The sequence below is a fragment of the Glossina fuscipes genome, unplaced genomic scaffold (genome assembly GCF_014805625.2).
Source record: "Glossina fuscipes isolate IAEA_lab_2018 unplaced genomic scaffold, Yale_Gfus_2 0, whole genome shotgun sequence".
NCBI classification, from domain to species: domain Eukaryota; kingdom Metazoa; phylum Arthropoda; class Insecta; order Diptera; family Glossinidae; genus Glossina; species Glossina fuscipes.
This window is the reverse complement of record NW_023998414.1, coordinates 25,264,089-25,283,749: the sequence shown is the minus strand read 5'-3', so window position 1 is coordinate 25,283,749 and position 19,661 is coordinate 25,264,089. Positions and strand designations below refer to the sequence as shown.

Here is a 19,661-nt window from a genome sequence, read left to right as displayed (position 1 = left end):
ATATTTAAATCGATCTTCATCTTTAAATCTTTTCTCTGCAAACGTATTGCAAACGCATTGACTAAGTAAATATACCGCGATCCTTTGATGGTGCATGTGAAAAATGATCAAACATGCTTTAGGAAATGTTTTGATTAGTAAAATGCGAATACACCAAGTTTTGTTACATTTACTTTCAGGTAGATAGATATACCGTCTCTTATATAAGCACGTACTTTAGCCTCTACGCAGTCAAAAATTTTATTATTAAAATAAAATTAAAAACTATCGCTTAATCTGAATCGCTATAGGTTTTATGGAAGGCGCATGTACTCCAATGCAATCTTATGGATATGAACTATGTTAGACCGTGTTATCAGTCGGCTCCGTTACAAAGGGAAAAGTACGTTTCGTATGACTTAATCGTCAATTGTGGGCAAAATAAAAATATTTATCATTACATGATTTCTTTTCAGACAGAATATACACCCGTATCACAAACTATCATTCGTTTTGAGATATTTCTTAGCAGAGTTTGTCTGTCCATATTCGTTCTTTATTAACCGTTCAGTTATTTCGATCAAGTAAGAATATTAATATTGCACTTATGTAATTATTTGCTTGATAGAAAGCTTAATCTACGCACATGTACTCTGGATTGATTTTTTACATGACACGGGAAGTAATATTTAATGTTCGTGGTACAGACGGAATGACAAAGCTCTGACGCTTTACATACAACAATGTCAGTTGCAGTTTCTTCGTGAGAAAAAAAAAAAATAAATACAAATTTATATATATATACATATTAATATTGAAGCAATATATGTTGAACGATCAGTAGCATCAGTTAGTTTTGATAAAAGTATAAAAAAATTTAACCTCTCGACATGACGGATCAGATTATTGGGATGTAGATTTGATTTGGTATCGATAGGGAGTATGCTATGTAAGTCTTCAAATATTTCTCTGTTGCTATTGCACGGAGATTTGTCAAAGATAAACCGCAAACCGAAACGATATATCCATTAAATGATATCGTTTCAGTAATTTATGCTTGTCAAGAAGATAAATGCTTTTCGAAATATTGACTGTATATGAGAAGGAGGTTTAGAAGTTTCGCGATTAATATCAATTAAAAATTATTAAAACACTATTCTGCTCTTCCTTACTACATTTTCGTACGAGTTCAAAATCTAACCGATCCGTTTAGGCGAATTAATATAACGTTCATTTCAGCCAGAGTTTAAATATATAGATATATATATATACAATTTGTAACACAATTTACAGCAAAGAAAAATAATTGAAAAATTTTTTCTTTATATTCTGTGACTTAGACTGCTTTCGTAATGAAAGACACGAAAGCTATTTAGCTAGTTAGAGTTACAAAAAGAAAAAAAAAAACAAAGTAATTGTTAGTTGAAAGAATTGTTTATGCATTTTGTGAAATTTTTTTTAATATTTTTTTTAACTAAAAAGCCACACTTACACAGGCGGATACCATAAAAAGCATTGATATGTGCAGAGTATGCCGAAAGGGCGCTTAAATTCACCGTCAGGCGTTTGTATAGAGCCGGAATTGTGTTTCTTCCAACACTGCGAACTCCAACCTGAATAGACATGTAACGATATTGTAGAGTAGTAAATGAAAGAAAAAAAAAAACAAAAAACAAAAAAACGAAAAAAAAACAAAACAAAACAACAAACAATCAGAGCAGTACAACTGATCATACTTGATGAGAGAAACGGTAACGATTCGATAATAAAACATATATAGTGATAAAAAAAAAAAAAAAAAAAAAAAAAAAAAAAAAATTTATTGTAATAAAAAAAAACATGTGTTGCTGTTCTTTATCCCTTTATTTAATGCACTCGCTCTCTCTGTGTATAATTTGTTTCTTTTTTGCACATATCACACATCACTCATACGTACCCCCATCTGTGTATTGTGTATAAAAACCGCATAAAATAATTAAAATCACTGTGACATTTATACTGAAACAATAGATTTTTCCCATTTTTTTTTTTTTTGTTTCGTTGATATTATACGCTGGTGCTCCTCTGCTGCTGGGGCTGCTCACAACCCGAAACCACACTCATTAATATGTAAAATGAAAAAATCACAAATAACATATACAGAGTAGTACATAGCAATCTTATGACAAAAAGATATAAAAATAAAAACAAAAAAAACAAAAAAAAAAAGAATTTATTAAAAAAGAAAAACAAAAAAATTCATCAACTTTCTTTACGTTGTTGTTTTGCTGTTCATCCGTTTACTCGGCCGCGCTAAGTTACGCGTTAGAAATGACACAAGAATTGTGTTTTGCAAAAAGAGAAAAACTTTTTACAATTATATTAGTTTTTTTTTTTTTTTTTTTCTTCTTTTCTTCTTTTCTTCTTCTTATTCTGTGATTTCATTTCCTCTTCTTTTAAGAACGAAATTCTCCATAGAATTGTGTTTGGGGATTTTCTTTTTTTTTTTTTTTCGCTTTTATCACCCATCTCGCCCAAAAACGTAAAAAATCCATATAAATATTCTCAAGTCTGTGTACGTATGAAGCGTTATTTTTTTTCTTCTTTTCAAGTATTTTGTGTGCAAATCTAAATTGTCATCAATTGATAGCAATTGTTCAGAGCCATTTGCCTCTAATACGATTATATGCCGTATAAACGGTGTTGACTGTGTAAAGAAAACGGACAGTGTTCTGAAAGAGGACAAAATATTTCATAAAAATTATTTCTTCGCCCTATAATAACTGTAGAAATGTTTGAATTCTTGCGTCAGCTATGTGTAAGATATTCCATAGTCAAATTAAATGCACTTATTGTCTGCCAATGCCGGAATACGACTGAAATAAATTTTCGGTTTTACGTTTAGGTACAGTTCCGCTATCAAAGAAGTGTCACTTTTTCAAAATTCCCATACTCTGTTCTGTTACGCTGTGGCGAGTCTTTTGGGATTTTAAAAAGTTTTGAAAATTAAAGTTGGAAGCTAAGACTAAAGCATCCGTTGTTGATTCAATTGAGTAGATAAACAATGATATTGAATATAGTCGACCATAATCGAGCATTAACCCGATTATTCGATTGTGCGACTTGCAAAAGCTAGGATTTGAAAATAAAAAAGTAATAAAAAAATAATTTTGTTGAACGTACTGTCCGCTCATAACACTCACATATTTCCTATCTTTCGAATACCGCATTGAAAGGTCATTTCTCCACGCTTTTCTGTCTGTCTGTCTGTCTGGCGATTGCAGCGGGAAGAGTAGGGCAATGTAATTCAATGCTACTAATATTGAATTCACGGTGCCGTGATTTTGAGCTTATTGTGCCAGTTTATCGAGCCAGTTGCATCAGTTCTTGTCGATAGTGTTCACTACAAATGATTGTTTTGACTGCATGGTCTCGTGCATTATACATAGCTGATAATAAAAGGGAGCATCGTAATCGATAATCAGCTTTATCGTTAATCGTAGCTACACTTTGCATATTTTACGGCATCCATCATTCATCATCTAGTCATGAATCAGCAGCGCTATCCTTGGAGTTAAACAGAGCAAGTCACATTGCCATAAACTACGTTGTGGGCAGTTTAGCGGAACAAGTTCTACTGTTGCGTAAACCTTAAAGATAATACTTCCATGTGAAGACGGTACGTTTTGACAATTGCTAAAAGCCAAAATAACAACTTATCTTACGAAAAATAATAACACACTTGAGAACCTAACAATTCTTTGCAAAGAAAAAAAAAAAAAAAAAAAAAGGAGAGAACAATGATATTATTGTACATAAAAATTGTGTGACGCTATGATGATCTAGGCGAGAATATAACTTTCTTTGCGAATTTCTTTTTAAAAGACTTTTCTTCGATCCATGCCACTGTACGATAAATACCGCTTTTTTAACTTAAATATTTATAATAATTTGTCCGCTTGTATCATCGCCATTGTACTTGCCACTGCTTTCGATAACAATAGTATTAAATATATTGTTGACACCTTTAGTGTGCAAAAAAGAAAAATCGAAATTAATTTTTATATCCACCTCAAAGAAAAAAGAAAAGAGGTTGTGTTCGCACCGATATTCAGTTTCAAGCATTTAACAAACATATACCAGAAGTCACTAATCACCTCATACAGTCCTGATTAACATTAGACTTTAAAATAATTTAATCGTTTCCCTTAAAGGAAAGAAAAATATGAAATTGAAAATCACGCTAGATAGTCTTGACTACTTGAGTCAATTTCGACGGCTAAGCGGGCAGGCTTGATCCAAAAAAAAAAAAAAAAAAAAAAATGATACAACGACAATAGCTGGAAAACTTTTTCATGTATTCTTTTTTTTTTTTTGCTCTCAATTTGAGCAATCACTCAGGGGATGTCCCTTGTACATATGAACACAGCGAAGTTAGGAAAGAGAAAGAAAGGAAAGGAATGGCCGCCGCCTAGTGTATGGGGGGTGTATGCTCAATTGCTAAGTGTTATACCTATACCGGCTGAGCATGCAAACAAATCGACATGGTCGCTACGAGTGTAGACATAAATCGCTTACGTCTCCAACGACGACTATGTTGGGTTTATTTCTTATTAAACCAAGGGAAGTTTTGGAAATCCAAGTCTTGGCAAAGAAATTTTAGCAATTATATTCGACGCGGCACCCAATGCTTCGGGCTTTACCGTTCATACCCATACACGACCTATCGACTTTTTGTGATTTTGAAACGAATTGTTTTCTCTTCGCCCATGAACGTGCCTGCTACGTAAAGTGTTGCGAAAATTTAAATTTCTCGTTTCGATCTTAAATTGCGTATACGTCACTCTTTCTTGATGAACATATCAATAGATGAAAATTTCAGTTTTTTTTTTTTTTATGGCATAAGTGTTATCCGTTGAACACATTGCCGATCGGGGCGTTTACAATTAACAAAAAACTTTTCTATTCCCATACGTTTACTTCGGATGATGGGTATTGAAAATTCGCTACAAGCAGACTCTCGTTCTCTTTCGTTTGGTTTTTTCTTTCTTTTTCTTTTTTCTTCTTCAAACACTTGACTTTTTCAACTCATGCTTGTTTATGATTCTTGCATAACATTAGACGAAGTAAGCACATATAAGCATATCGATAAAGTTTAGAATGTGCTATGAATATGCATTGGTGTATATGACGGGACAAAGGTTTGCTAAGATTACATTAACAATGTGGTCAACCTGTGTTAAGTGGCTTTTATTTTTCCTTTTTTTTTTTTTACGAAGTAGAAAAGTAATACTGATAGTGCAGGACGGGGTTTTTATAATTCTTTTTTGACCATTTCATAATCCTTATACTTCCTTATATGGGTGAATCATGGCATATACATCATCCCATTTTTTAAGGATGCTTAGTTCATGATAATACAAAACTATGTGTTGTTAAAAAAATACTCTTCTTAACGCTAAAACTTATGCTTATTTGCCATTTTTTGGCCATTGTTACTGCTGATACGCTCTTTTTTTGCTGGCAATAGTCAAGAAAAATGTCACTTGCGACGTGAAATAAGTTGGAATGAAAGAGAAGTGCAGAAATGATGAAACATTTTTCAAGCGGTGCTAAGTTAAATGAGTTCTCCGCAAAACTGTATTCAGGTTTAGAATTTTGTTATTTTTGTAAAAGTTATCTACACCCAGACATGAAAAATGTCTGCTTTTGATGGGAAGAAGCAAACATTAACTTATTAAGGTATTGCTGGAATCTTAAACATTAGACTACGTATATTGACTGGAACTTGATTATAAAATTAAATCATATGATCCGAGTCAAACCTATCGTATATGGGTAATGAATGCACGATAAATAAATAGATATCGTTTCGCCAAAATTTTATGTCGATTACGAAAAAGGCCAAAGTTCGTCTATTGATTATATGCATGACCTTTAATGAGAAAAAATACTGTTCAAGCTTAGATTGGTGATATGTCAACTTTTCTTCGTCGAACATGACAGCTTTTCAATTGTCTGCTGAATTCATACGGGCCTCGATGATGGTAAATGGTACATAGATGGATAAATGGACAAATGGACATGGAAATGGAAATGGAAATCGATTCAAAATTTAATGCTGATCAAGAATATATATATATATATATATATATATATACTTTGCCGGATCATTGAAGCTTCTTTCTGTGCATTGCAAACGTTTTGACAAAATAAATATACTCCTCATCGTTCGGTGATGGTTCTCTTCGCCAAATTACTATTATGAATATTTTTTTTTATCGTAAAACAATAAAAAATTGACCTTTTTGTCATATGTAAGCTTACACTTCATTAGAGCGTTTGTAAGCGGCAGGGAGATCGCAACTTGGCTTGATTGATTGATTGATTGATTGATTGATTGATTTCTATGTAAAACTACAATGACGGACTAATTCTCATTGTGAAATATTAAAAATTAGATCATTTCTCGATGTTAAGGAAATTTTTCTATCTGGGAACGGTTATGAAAGGGGGGGGGTTCGAAAAATCGGCCCGTTCAACCCAAATTTTTTACATCAGTTTAATTTAGCAAAATACTAACTAGCGTCAGTGATGTTGAAATTGCAACATGAATTACATTAACGTATTAAATTTCGTCAAAATATTTTAAAAAATATGTAACGTTTAGGTTCAAAGGCAAAAAAAACATAAACGGATAACACACGGACTCACGGACAGATGGGCAGTTGTCTTTTAAATCGATTCAGCACATGGTTCAATCGAAGACATGTCTATCTTAAGCCCTTCTGGGTGTTGCATGCATCGGCATAATCGAAAACTACCATACGTATTGAAGGTTAAAAGAATTCAAGCTCCTTTAGGAATCGTGCGGGTACAAAAGCTAAGCGACCAAAAGTAAAAAAATAACAAAATAAAAATAGTAAGTGGCTCGTGAATTGAAAGACCTATCGGCTTTTCTGATTTCTGCTTTAGATACGTTAATATGGTTACGTCGCGAATCTATTGCGTTTTATATGTGTTGCTTGTGCCAAGAATCGAACTACAGTGCATACACTGATACTTGCTGCTATATATAGAAGAAACATTGAATTTTTAATGAACAGAATGAATAAAGTGAGAACGATATGGAAATTGTGAAAATGCGTAAGTGTTCCCATGGCAAATAGTTAGGCAGATGTATATATAGGCATTTGTAATGATAATTTGCAGTTATTATTGATAATTGTGCGTTATAAGCGCTGAACACTAAACGATAATACGAAAGATAAAAAAAAAATATACGGAGATCTATTGCTGCTAAGAGTGCACATGCACCCATAAAACAATATATTTATATATATTTATATATACGCAACAACAAAGCATTAGAACTTTAACTTATTGTTCTTTATTTAACTGGAAGGAAAAAAAAAAAAAAAATTAGACAAAAGAGTATGAGTTGAAGGATGGATAAAACCTTTTTTCTTTTTTTTTTTTTTTTGAATTTATTAGAATGCGTCTGCGACCGGTGCTTAAACTCTGTAATAAATTATTTCATAAGTTTTTTTTTACGCTTTTTTCTTAATGCCTTTTAATTGTCTGTGGAGTTAATTGAATAACAAATTATATATGTGTGTAAGCATACATGCATACACATATGTATACATATATATATGTATACATATTTACTATGTATGTGCATTTATATATATATATATATCTTGGGTGCTTGCAAAAATTTTGATCATTTTTTCAGCCGAAAAAGGCATTTAAAGAGAAAAATTGCTACAATTTATATTAATCGAAATATTTTCCACCATTTTCCGCAGCATTTTATCATATTTCTGGCAACATGGCGATGTCGTGTCGAAAGAACTTATATTGGTTTGGCAAAGATCTGCCCGCGCCTTTTCTGCCTTCCGGAATCGCGTTCTAGTCAAGCCATGCTGCATCGATTTGAACAACAGAACTTCCCGTTCGAGCTGCATTCGAGATGTATCCTTGACAACTCTTGCAACCAGTGACTGAAAAATGGCATTTTCAGTCAATTCATGTCACCACTTTTAAACCGCCGAAACCGAAACCGAAACCGAAACGAAAACAGACGATTGGGATATGATGGAGTAGCATCGCCACAAGTTGGTGAATCTGTTCGGTGGGCTTCGGCTGCCAATTTCTGCAAATATACTACAAAAATAATGAATTTGAAAGAAGAAGAATTTCGTGCGCTCCACGATGAGCGCGGGCGTACGCTGTCAAACAATTAAATGAAAAACTGTTGTTTTAGGTAGAGAAAAATCAAAATGATTTGAACGCAAGTGTTCAGTATCCTAATATTTTCCATTTCTTCATCAAATCATTGAGCAACATTTTTGCATTTACCTAATATTTTATATATGCTCTTAAAAGTTTAGCTAAAATGTTTTTCAAATATGTTGTTGGGAGACTCCAGATAAAATTTGTAGAAATTATAAAGTTTTATGCACACATAAATACATACAAGTAACCCTAGCCTCGACATAGAAACCACAATTAGATGATATTAAATTTTTCATTTGAAAGAACAATAAAAAGTTACCAGAGGAAAGGAGAGTTAATTAGCCCAGAGGTTTTCCATATGGCATATGTATATGTGTACAATGCATACAAATCTTTCATTTCATCCATCTTTCCATATATAGGTTTTCATTTTATTAAGTAGAAAATGGCTAAAGTTTACCAGGCAATGAATATATATTTTCGCTTTTTATTCCCACCCTTTGAGTATATAAGTTATACTCGACTTGTTATTTCGGTTGCCAAAAGCACAAATATCATTGATAAAGGCTATTCTATAAATTCTTGATGAAAAGTGAAAAGACGCCTCCTGTCGCTACTGTTGTAGTTGAATAAGAAGAATACTTACATTTTTAGGTTATGTTTTGAAAGTCGGAATAATCTGTCCTTGCGCAAACATCGTTAGAGTAGTCGGTAATTTTTAATAATTTTCAATCTGTTCAATAAGAATATTGTGCTGATCGGCCAACTGGCGCTCTGTCCTTTTTCTTAAAGGCATGGTAGATTCCTTACGCTTTTTTATTTATTTATTTATTTTTTTTTTATTGCATGTGAACACGAGTGAATATGAGTTCCTCATCAGATTGAGAGGCTGAGTCAGTTTAACATTGATCTCGTTGATCTCCTTGTCGATTCGTTTAACTGTCTATCTCTCTTTTTCCCTCCCCTATATCCATGTGTAGGCATTTCTCTCTCTCTCTCTCTCTCTCTTTCGATTCGTCAAATTTTTCTAATCATATATGTTTATCAATGTACTTGACCATTTGTCCCGTCCGGTTGTCAATCTAACCCTTTGCCTATTCACCTCACTCGTCATTCCGTTGTCCGCTAGGCCGTACGTACATCTATCGGTCTTCTATAGTCGATTCGCATGTACATTATCTATTCACTTCTTGACTCAGTCATCCTTCCGTTCATCTATTAATAGCCTTACAAGAGGTAAAGCAAATTATTAGATATGTGCGATTCATATAAATGATTTCCAACTATTTGCCATCATAAGTAAGGGATATTTAAATTCGTTGTTAACCTTTCGTATTTATATGTTCTTCGTTCAGCTCAAGCCATAAAATAAAGTGATTTCATTGATTTTATAGAATCAGGCCAGGAAAACATTTAGCTTTAATTGCAAAATTTGCATACACATATAAAAAATAGAATCCTATACTTGATTAGAAGAGGGCATAGTATTGCACCCTTAAGCTATCAGAAAGAAAAAAATAATTTACAAAATAAATTTTTTCTTCCTATAAAACTTATGAAAGAATAAAAACAAAAACGAACGAACTAAAACATAATTGAAAGTAGAAAAATGATTTAATTTTTTTTTATTTTTTTTTTTTATTTTCAGTTTAACTAACAAGTAAATGCACTCGCATCAAATGGGTAAAAAAATATGATTGAGTGTAAATTAATGCCAATGTACATATATATGCAGTGAGCGTTCATGGGAAGTTTTTATTGCCTACCACTGTTTCAAATTGATTTTTGATGTTTATGCCTAAAGGATATCATCATTAGTCTTTTTTCATGCTTTGTTGTTTTTCCGATTAGTTTCTGACAGTTATTTGCATAAAGTTATAAAATGCGAATAATGAATGAAAAGTAAATAAATAGCAAAGGCGAAAAAGATAATCACAAACATAGGTAGATAGCTTGAGCGGATAGGATCCGTAATGTCTTAGCTTTGTCTCGATATAATAGGTTTTTAAATAAAAAAAAAATGATCAATGCTAAGCGTTCACAGTCGAGGCACATAAGAATGTTTATGTAGTTGTATGTGTGTGTGTGTGTGCAAGAAATTAATGATATTATGACACTATATACCTCTTGACTTTCCTCACTTTCTTAGCCGACGTGAATCAGAGATGCCTGCTATTTTCTACATATTCTCGACACTTGGTTCTCGCAGATCTCTGACTTTTGGAAAATAAAACCAAAAAAAAAAAAGAACTAAATTGAAACAAAACTGCACTTTCTCTTTTTTTCTCTCATATTTTATCTGCAAATACAAGGTCGTTCAGCAAGCGGTGTCAAACTATCATTGGCATTGGCAAGATTATTTTTAGCAGGACAGAAGGATCTGCCGCACAACTTGCGAAACAATGACCCTATTACGTTTTTGAGACTTTGTTAAGTGTTATCTTAAAACGTTTGTACAAGTTTTAGTTTTTAATTAATGCATTACAACATAACCTTACGCCGTTTCCTTCTCCTCCTCGCACTACGACTCGCGATTCGTGAATTCAACTTTTCAAATATCGTCGGCCTCCATGAATCCTTATCCTTATCGACAGGTCGATACAAACTTCAGCTTTCACATAACATACGACACTATACGCGTCTTTGACATGTAAAAAGCAATTACAGTCTGCAAAGGGTCTCTCCTTTCCACGCAAAAGTCGATACGTTTGTTTTTTTTTTTTTTTTTTTTTAAATTTATTTTACATTGTAATATATATTTTATTTAATCTTAAATACAATATACAAAGCATTTGAATAAAGGATATCAAAATGAAATTCGAATATCGTTGCGATGGATTAGGTTTCATAGGTTTCATCTGTCTCGTGATTATTCTCATCAATCTTGGTCATTGTTCTCTCACTCTTATCCTCCAAATTAACCGGGTTTAAAGTTGATGCATCGAATCCTCTACATCTTGTCTTCGTTATCGCTGTAGTCATAGTTTCGGTAATAAAAAAATTTCCGTAACAAGAATTAACATTTTAAAGGGACAAGTTACATTCTAAGGACTTGATATTTTTTTCCATTCATTTCATACCTTTTCGGCAACGTAGATCCAGACAATAAGGCAGTAAGTTAGCGTCATATATTGAAACATAAGTGCAATCACTAAATCTTTAAAAAGGATGATAAGTTTCATCGAACATTTTTCAAATAAATAAAATTTTATAAAACTTAAGACATATGTCTTAGCGACCTTTGGTTCCGCTATATGTTTGTTGTGGCGGACAAATGTTCAGCGGAGACTATATCAAGTGAATTATTGATCAGTTAAGCGAGCTGTTGAAATTCGAAATACAAAACAATATTGAACTGAGATAGATAGTTCCCCGTCTTATATCTCTCGTCATAAAAAAGTTGAAAATTAGTTTACGACAAGGATGCAGACGAATTTCTTATATAATTAAACGAAATTATGCAAATTTATGGAAAAGCAGACTTTCATCACTTGAGGAATAATATATATATATATATATATATTCATTCTATCACCCAAAAAAATTATTCCATACGCGCCAGACCCTCTATGTTAAAAATAAGATGTCAAGTCGTTTGTCGATTGCGATAGGAATGGCGAGGAGAAGTGCAAAGTTCAGGCTTAGCCACAACTGTGCCACATAGTGTTAATATATTTTCATATGTAGGTATGTAAAAGGACAAACTTACTGTATGTAATCACGATTATCACAAGAGAATAAGCAGCTCAGGCTAACGGAGCTCCAGTTATGTATGCATCGGGCTTGTCGAATCGTTCCTAATTGTTAATGATATAATTTTTTGCAATTAAACGGAGATGAATCACTTACTTGCGTGTTGCAAACGCTGGCAACCAATCGATAGGACCTGAGAGAAAGCTATTTTTAAAGAAATATAAAAATCGTTTATTTATTTATTTTTTATTATTATTTTTTTATTTTACCATCATATGCCAACACGTTATGCTGATCATAGCAAGTGTGAATTAAACGACACATCGTTACAACTAGAGCGACTTGTACAATTTTTATGATCATTTTTAATTGAAATCAAGTAAAATGTTCTCTCAACGAAAAATTAATTTTAATTCCGAATAAATAATGCAGTAAAACTTTAGCTAAGATTGCTTTTTAAATGTTCGATCGATTTGCTTTTTATACAATCGTAGATAGGTAAGAAAAGAAATTTTTTATCGTAAATTTTATCAATTAAAAAAAAGGAATTTTAATTATTTTACAGATGTTTTTACTTTTATGTGTTTTTAAAAATTTGTTTTCATTGTTTCATTTCAACCATCGATAGAGTGCGATGGAGAATCGGGAAAAAGAAAGGGGGGGGGGGGGACTCTTATCGTTCGACTTTCAAAAATTTGCACCATTCGCATCACTAATTCACTTGTTACTTGCCTATATGTAGATGTAGAAGTTCTACAAGGCACGTACACCTCGCCATAAATCACATGAAACGACATATAAGAATTATGCTATGCTAGCGAAAGAAGATCCGTTCGAAAGATTATTTCATTAAAATAATGAATGAAAAAAGTTTCATAAATTTCTTAAGGGTCATAAAGTTAAATTCGCTTTTAACCACGAAAGACCTTTGCTAATTGCCTTAACTCTCTCTAAAGCTCTCTAAAGAGTGAAGTATTTTTCTTTTCTTTTTGTTTATTAGTTAGTAAAATCCTTTATAGAGTGCAGTTTCAGCTTATGGCTAAAATTGTTTGTCCAAATTTGAAAACTTAAGATATATCCGTAAGCACTACGCAGTGGAATGTTTGTTTTTTTTTTTTTGTGGAAATACTTGGCAATTGGTACGTCCACGATCATTGTAAGATGGGTGACATAAAAAGTCGCTCACTGCCAAACTGGAAACTCTCATCACATTGCATATATAAATGTAATATATTACTTATATGCAAGTCTCGTTCAAATAACGCATAGAAACAAGTTTTAAAAATGCCAGAATGACCCAAAACATATCCGTCAATTCGTCTGTCCATCTGTCTGTTTGCCTAACTTTGCAGTATTTGTGATGCCATTCGCAAAAATGTAGATATCGCTAACGAATTTGCAAAAGAATTTGGAATTGATTTAACCTGACAAAGAACACGCCTAAAACGCCCACATGTGTGCACGACAAAAAGTTTTATTTTTGAAAATAGAAAAACATCAGCAACGCCCACTCCATATTATAGAGTGTGAAAATTGTGTTCTTTTACTTCTTTTGTCTTTTTCTGGGGTAAAAGTTTGGGTCCCGAATCAATTTAATTTTCTTACTTGTTAAATATTGCATTCCGCGCATTCCAGAACGCTACATGCTGCTACTATAAATGTTAACATTTATATGATTTTCATAGGCGAAATTGTTACACTTTTTGTTATATCCGCTTAAAGAAATCAATAAATAAATCAGACGCGAGTACCGGAAAAAAGGTTCGCATGTTACGTGTTTTCTCATATGAAAGCATAATTTATTACGCGCTTATGGCACATTATTTGCTTTATACATTAAAGGTTGCATTATAAATATGCACACACGCACATACATTTATGTATTCACTTACGTTTTGCGGGGAGAGAGCAACAGGGAAGAAGGACACTTTTCACTTGAAAAATCAATCGTAAAAAGGATTATTTTCATATATATATTGGCTTTCAAGTTTGATGATTTTCGCATACAAGAAAAAAAAAAAAAAAAAACAAGACAATGAAAAAACTCGACTTGAATAATACCAAAAAATATAATTGTCTATATCGAATTTTTCCGCTTTGCAAATGCTTGCGTTTTTTATCGCATTAGTGAATTTGTTGATGCAATTTGGGAGATCTATAGTGCATAATAAAATTCTCAAAGGCTTCAATGTGAGCTATTTATGGAAAAGTTTTATTTCGAAATCTGTTTATCTCAAATAATAAAAAAAAAAAAAAAGCCAATAATGAATTTTAGAATACTTGGAACAGTAAGGTATTGTTTTATAACGAATTACCTGCCATTACTGTAATGTTGTTTAAGGTTGACTGCCACCCAAACCAATGTAATTTGAACAAAAAAGTAAAAAGCAAAATATCTATCTACAAGCTTTTCTAAGTTAGTTAACGGGACTATTAAACGTATATGCATTTTATTTCATTCTTTTGTGCATACATTTGCAATAGCGTTGGTAAACTTTTCGCCACGTACAACACGGCCTGAAAACGATGGCTCCCTTTACGTCTCCCTTAAACTCCTGTATTTATTTGGAATTAATCTAAATACCGTAATTGAACGGACTTTATTTTTTCTAAAAGCAACTTTAGTGCCGGGTATATCAAGTTTATACGGATGCATGCAATGCTTAAAAGAGCTTTAATTGGACTCACCCCGTTATTATAGCGATAAATTCAGTGTCATTTTCTGAATTGATTTGTGTGACGAGTGTCTCTCCCTCTGTCCGAAACTCCGTTCATTAATAATAAAATAAAAATGAGAGCAAAAATCAATCGGAAAGAACACATACTCATATTGTGTATCAAAGCCGTGTTACAGTGAGACCACTCCTGTATTTATTTATCGCATTATTTTAATGGAATCTTTGGCTTGAATCAGAGGACTTTTGCGACAATCCCCCAATAACGATTTATTTTCAAAAATTGCTCGACAAAAAAATCGCCTTCTAATAAATAGTGTTTCGTTATATCAAGTTGATATAAAAAATATGGATCAGATGAGCCGTTACGTTGAATTCTTTGCTATATAATCGTTGCTATGAAAAGCAAACACTTATATGGCGGTAGCGTTCAGTTTTTATTATTTTTTAGCGAAAATTCTTTCATAATAGATATTTCAGACAAAAATGAACTTTCCCAAATTTAAACCATCTAGACCTATATATCAGGCTCTACCCTATGCATAGGTACACATGAAAAAGAGAAAACAATGGCGGTGATGTGCTATATTTACCATTTATAGCAAACCTGACTAAATGTTAATAAGGACTTCGAGAAGAAAGTTAATTTTGCCAAAAATTGGCAAAACCATTTTTGGGGCCCTGTACTTTCCACTGGGGCCTCCATGAAGAATATGCTTTCAGTTTTATCACGAAAGTAAAAAAAGAATTATTTTAAGCGAGCTAGTGTAGGGTATTTAATGAATTGCCTTATCGCATTATAATGTTTTTAGTATAAGGTTTTCACTTGAATTAATTTCATATATAAAAAGTGATTCCAGTTTAAAATTCGCTCGCAGTTCTACATATTTTAAAAGAAATATTTGTTCATTTTGGCGAACAGAATATGTGTCCATCGTACCAGAATATAAAGTAATTTTTAATTTTAATCGAAGCAAATTAGTGTAGAAAGTTTTTGGTTCCGATTCTCGAGGAAAAGGAAATTTAAATAAAAATAAAAAACGAAAAAATGATCTCAAAAGCTTTTCCATTAAGGCCATAACAACTTCAAAAACGTCTTCAAATTTGAGTTAAGAAGAAGAACGCAGCACTTTGAAACGAATATTTAAGTTGCACTTTAGTAAACGAAAATTCATTATCGCCTATTTGTCCGACATCCTCTAGACTTTATCGACTTTGTCTAATGTATCTTGGAACGCAGATCTTATGTTCAGTTACGAAACTTTATAAGCGAGAAATGCGATGCAAATGTCCATCAGTTTAGATGTTGCCGCTTCAAATCTAAGTCGAGACAACTTAATTGAATTTGTGAAAAAAAACAAAAAATGAAAACAACAAATATAATTAAAGAAAGTGAAACTCTAACAGAGAGGTTCTCCTCAACGAGATGGTACCTTTTCATTACCCATGTTAGAAGAAAACATATTTTTCTGTTAAATAAGGAGAAACTTTTTATACATAGACATAGTTTATCTAATTTGCTGAGAATTTTATAAAGCAAAAGTTTAAAGTAATAAATCATGATTGCATTGTTAATTATACCAACTTTGAATGGAATATGTTTTTATTCAAAAGTGCGATTATATGGGAAACATCTATACCACAATTGTAGCAATTGCGAAAAATAACATTTTAAAATAACAATTGCAATAAAGTGACATATGCGTAGAATGAGATTCGAGTCAAATTATATATAAAAAGCAACAGTAAAAATTTGCTAACCTTAAAATGTAGTCGTGAAGGCAAACAATTTATTGTTGAGAAATACGATGATCTTTTCTGTCTAATTGGATTCGAGTCTGGCCAACTTTTTTTTAATATGCATTGGTATTTGCTTAAGAGAAACGCGAAATAACAAAAAAATTGTGTAAGCGTTTTTTTTTTTCCATTTTTGTACATATGGCGGAGGGTATAACTGAAAACTCTTATCGCTACATATGCCGTGTTCTCAGTTTACTTTATATTGCGGGTATGTCCTTTGTCAATACCAGACTGCGTGAAAGGACTTGAAATGTTTTCGCTACAACAGGCGGATAGTTCGGCAAATTGGAAACTCGCCCAGCATAACGTAGGTCATGACGATCTCTTTGTTAAAGATTGAAAAATCTCTGACCATTGTATTATCAGAAACTCTCTTAACTGCCATGGGTAGTGAACTTCGGGGCGCTTTCGTAATGGCAGTGGGCAAGAAAACAAAGCAAACCGCGATATGCCCATTGAAAGGCAGAGCTTTTAGAGTAGAGCTCAACTCGGCTAGAATTGCCGACATATCATTGTGTTAATGATCTAGTTTCTCTTCGATAAAGGATTGATGAGAGAAATACCGTTTACCACACTCTCTAAAGGACAATAGATAGTGCCTTATATCAATCTGTCTGTCTGTCTGTCTGTCTGCCTTTTTAGCTGGTGGGTGTACAGGCCCGAGTCTTCATCGCGTCTTTATAAAGCTCGGTACACTCGGTACGAATAGTATTTAAAGCAAATTGGACTTCAACGTTTTTGCATCCATTGCCTATGTATCGCTTCACCTTGAAAAAGTCATTTTGTGGAGAAAATTTTCTATTTTTAGTTCCTCTTGATAACACCCGGTAAGAACATTGTAGTCAGCCTAGCCGAACTATTCAATACCACGAAGTGCAAAATTTGAACTGGATAGGGAACAAAGTATAATTTTCATTATATTACGATAAGAATCATTTCGGAATAGCAGTTTGATGTATAAAAGCAATATGTTTACTTTAATCCAACCCTTTTGGACCCGTTCCGTCAATGGCTTTCTCAATAAATCATTTTTATACATTCAAAACTCTCAGTTTTTATTAACTTCTTTACGTGGGATTGTAGAAGGCTTGCTCTCGTATAAAGTCTTAATTTGTTTTGGGCATGAATAAAGCTAAAACTTGGGAATGTTATATATGTATCGATGAACAAAACATCACATAGTGATCAGATATGGGAAGGCGGTCTTTTAATAGTAATAAACTCAACCAATATCTAAAGTCATTTTATATGAAAATTAAATCCACCTATAACGCGCTTCAATGACATGTAAATGATGGGAGATGGGGTAAGGTGAACGCAAGATGGCAGATCTACCTCAAGATAATGTAAAGTGACTTGTTCTGTTTGTTGAACTAGTACATATAGTATAATGTCAAAAGGCGATTACTTTGAAGGAGAGCGCATAAGCAACAAAGAGTAATTTAACGCTTTTTGGAAAAATTGATAATTAAATTTTTAATCAAAGTACTTATGTATGTGCTATGTGTAACAAAATATATTCGGAAAAGTGTAAAAGTTCAAAGTCAGTTTGTTTGCCTGTGAGTCTGTCATCTCTCATTATCTTCTACGAATTGTTATTTCCAAGTATGGATGCGAAGGGGGAAACTTGGCACAAACGTTTTCCACTTTACTTCAGTTATTTTTAAAGCCAAAATTAAATACAAATACAAGATCGTCAGGTTGAAAATTGCGAAAAAATACAACTGCTCGAATAGTCTCCAGTACATTATACGGGACAGTTATGAAACGCTTGTAAATTGCCGCGAACTCGATCATTTGAGTTCTTCTGCGATTTCACTTTTCTTTCCCATTAGCATTCGATTATAGTCGTTTGCCAAACGCACGACTATTATTAAATTCGAATCGAATTTCTGAACTGTCTGACTATGAGAAAAGCATTCCTGCACTGTTCGCTCGGTTAGCGTTTAAGTTCGATCTGAAGAGGGTGTCTCACTTATTCTTACAAGCTTCCGATTTTTGGAAATATTGAAAAAATTGTAAAATATTGCACCTCGTTCATCGCGAGAAAAAATTGCCTTCCCTTAGAGAGATATAAAAGAATCGTAGGTAATACACGATCTCTCTAAGCGTAATCGCTATAAGCGGAACTCTATCCAAAATTTAATATGATAATCTGTTGGTAGATTGTACGCAATGAATATTCTCTTAATTGATGATAAAAAGAATAGAAATTTTTCATTATAACCAAAACTGCAATATAGGAGCTGTCAGGGGTCTTACACCAGTTTTACTTTATCAAAGTAAGTCCTTTCATATTAATACTATTGAGGAGATCTTTATTGAATTTTATGAAAACCGAAAATTAAACATATGTTCAAAATTAATTTAAAGAATATATTTTTTTTTTATGTAAATTTTTTTTGTTAATTTTCATTTCTCTATCAGGAACCGAATTTAATGTTTAATACTTTATTTGTTTTTAAAATTTTGCATACTACATAGTTGCTTCTCCAACTTGTATGACTGCAAACATTATGAAAACAAACAGTAATGCATACACACATAACTTCGCCGTCTATATAAACCGTAACCGCTAGGGAGTAGGGAAACCTGTTTAAGCCATAATGAAAGATATGCATTTCGGCAGCTTGTTTAAGTTGGCGGTTTTCGTTGTTTTCCACATTCTCTTTTCGTATATATGCATGTGTTTTGTTAATAAAACATTTAACATATGCAGAGTAAGAGAGAGAGAGAGAGAGAGAGAGAGAGAGAGAGAGAGAGAGAGAGAGTGTGTGAGAGAGTTTATTATTAATTCCTTTTTCTTTTTTCTTTTTTTTTATGTTGAAAAGTTTCTACAACAAAACTTTTCTTTTTATCATTTGCAAAGACATGACAAAGGATTTGTATTTAAGGCGTTTTGCTAAAGGAAGATACAAAACAGCATGGGGTTAAAAAAGTTTCTCATGAATATTAAAAGGTTTTAAACGCAAACAATGCTTAAGGTTTGCTTTAAGTCATCAAAGCATAATTATTTTTTTCTTTCTAAAAATTTAGGGCTGAAAATTGAATGAAATGTGCTAGTAATACTACTATTACCGCTACTTTTACTGCTACACCTACTAATTATTGCTACACCTATTACTATTATTGTTACTATTGTTACTATTGTTATTATCTTTATAATTGCTGTAATTGCTACCATTTGCTTTTGCTATTATTATCATTGTTAATATTTTTATTATTATTACTACTACTACTAATTACTATTACCAATCACTGTTACTATTACTGCTGCTATTGCTATTGCTATTG

General features: G+C 32.6%; 2 protein-coding genes across 2 annotated transcripts in view; both read right to left on the bottom strand.

The window, feature by feature from the left end:
• Positions 1-2,326, bottom strand: part of LOC119643557 — a 2,911-nt gene extending 585 nt beyond the window's left edge. The window contains exons 1-3 of the mRNA XM_038042946.1: positions 2,235-2,326; positions 1,916-2,137; positions 1,472-1,592 (exon numbers count right to left, since the gene is read on the bottom strand). Of these exons, the coding sequence (XP_037898874.1) occupies positions 1,472-1,592; positions 1,916-2,000 (206 nt within the window). The 5' untranslated portion in view covers positions 2,001-2,137; positions 2,235-2,326. The remainder of the gene's footprint in view (positions 1-1,471; positions 1,593-1,915; positions 2,138-2,234) is intronic.
• An 8,711-nt stretch (positions 2,327-11,037) lies between these two features.
• LOC119633907 lies at positions 11,038-12,292 on the bottom strand. The gene is made up of 5 exons (XM_038027767.1): positions 12,162-12,292; positions 12,049-12,096; positions 11,909-11,996; positions 11,280-11,356; positions 11,038-11,171 (listed from the first exon to the last, which is right to left on the bottom strand). The coding sequence occupies exons 1-5, from the start codon at positions 12,253-12,255 to the stop codon at positions 11,038-11,040; spliced, it is 441 nt and encodes a 146-aa protein (XP_037883695.1). The 5' UTR covers positions 12,256-12,292.
• Between the last annotated feature and the right edge of the window lie 7,369 nt (positions 12,293-19,661).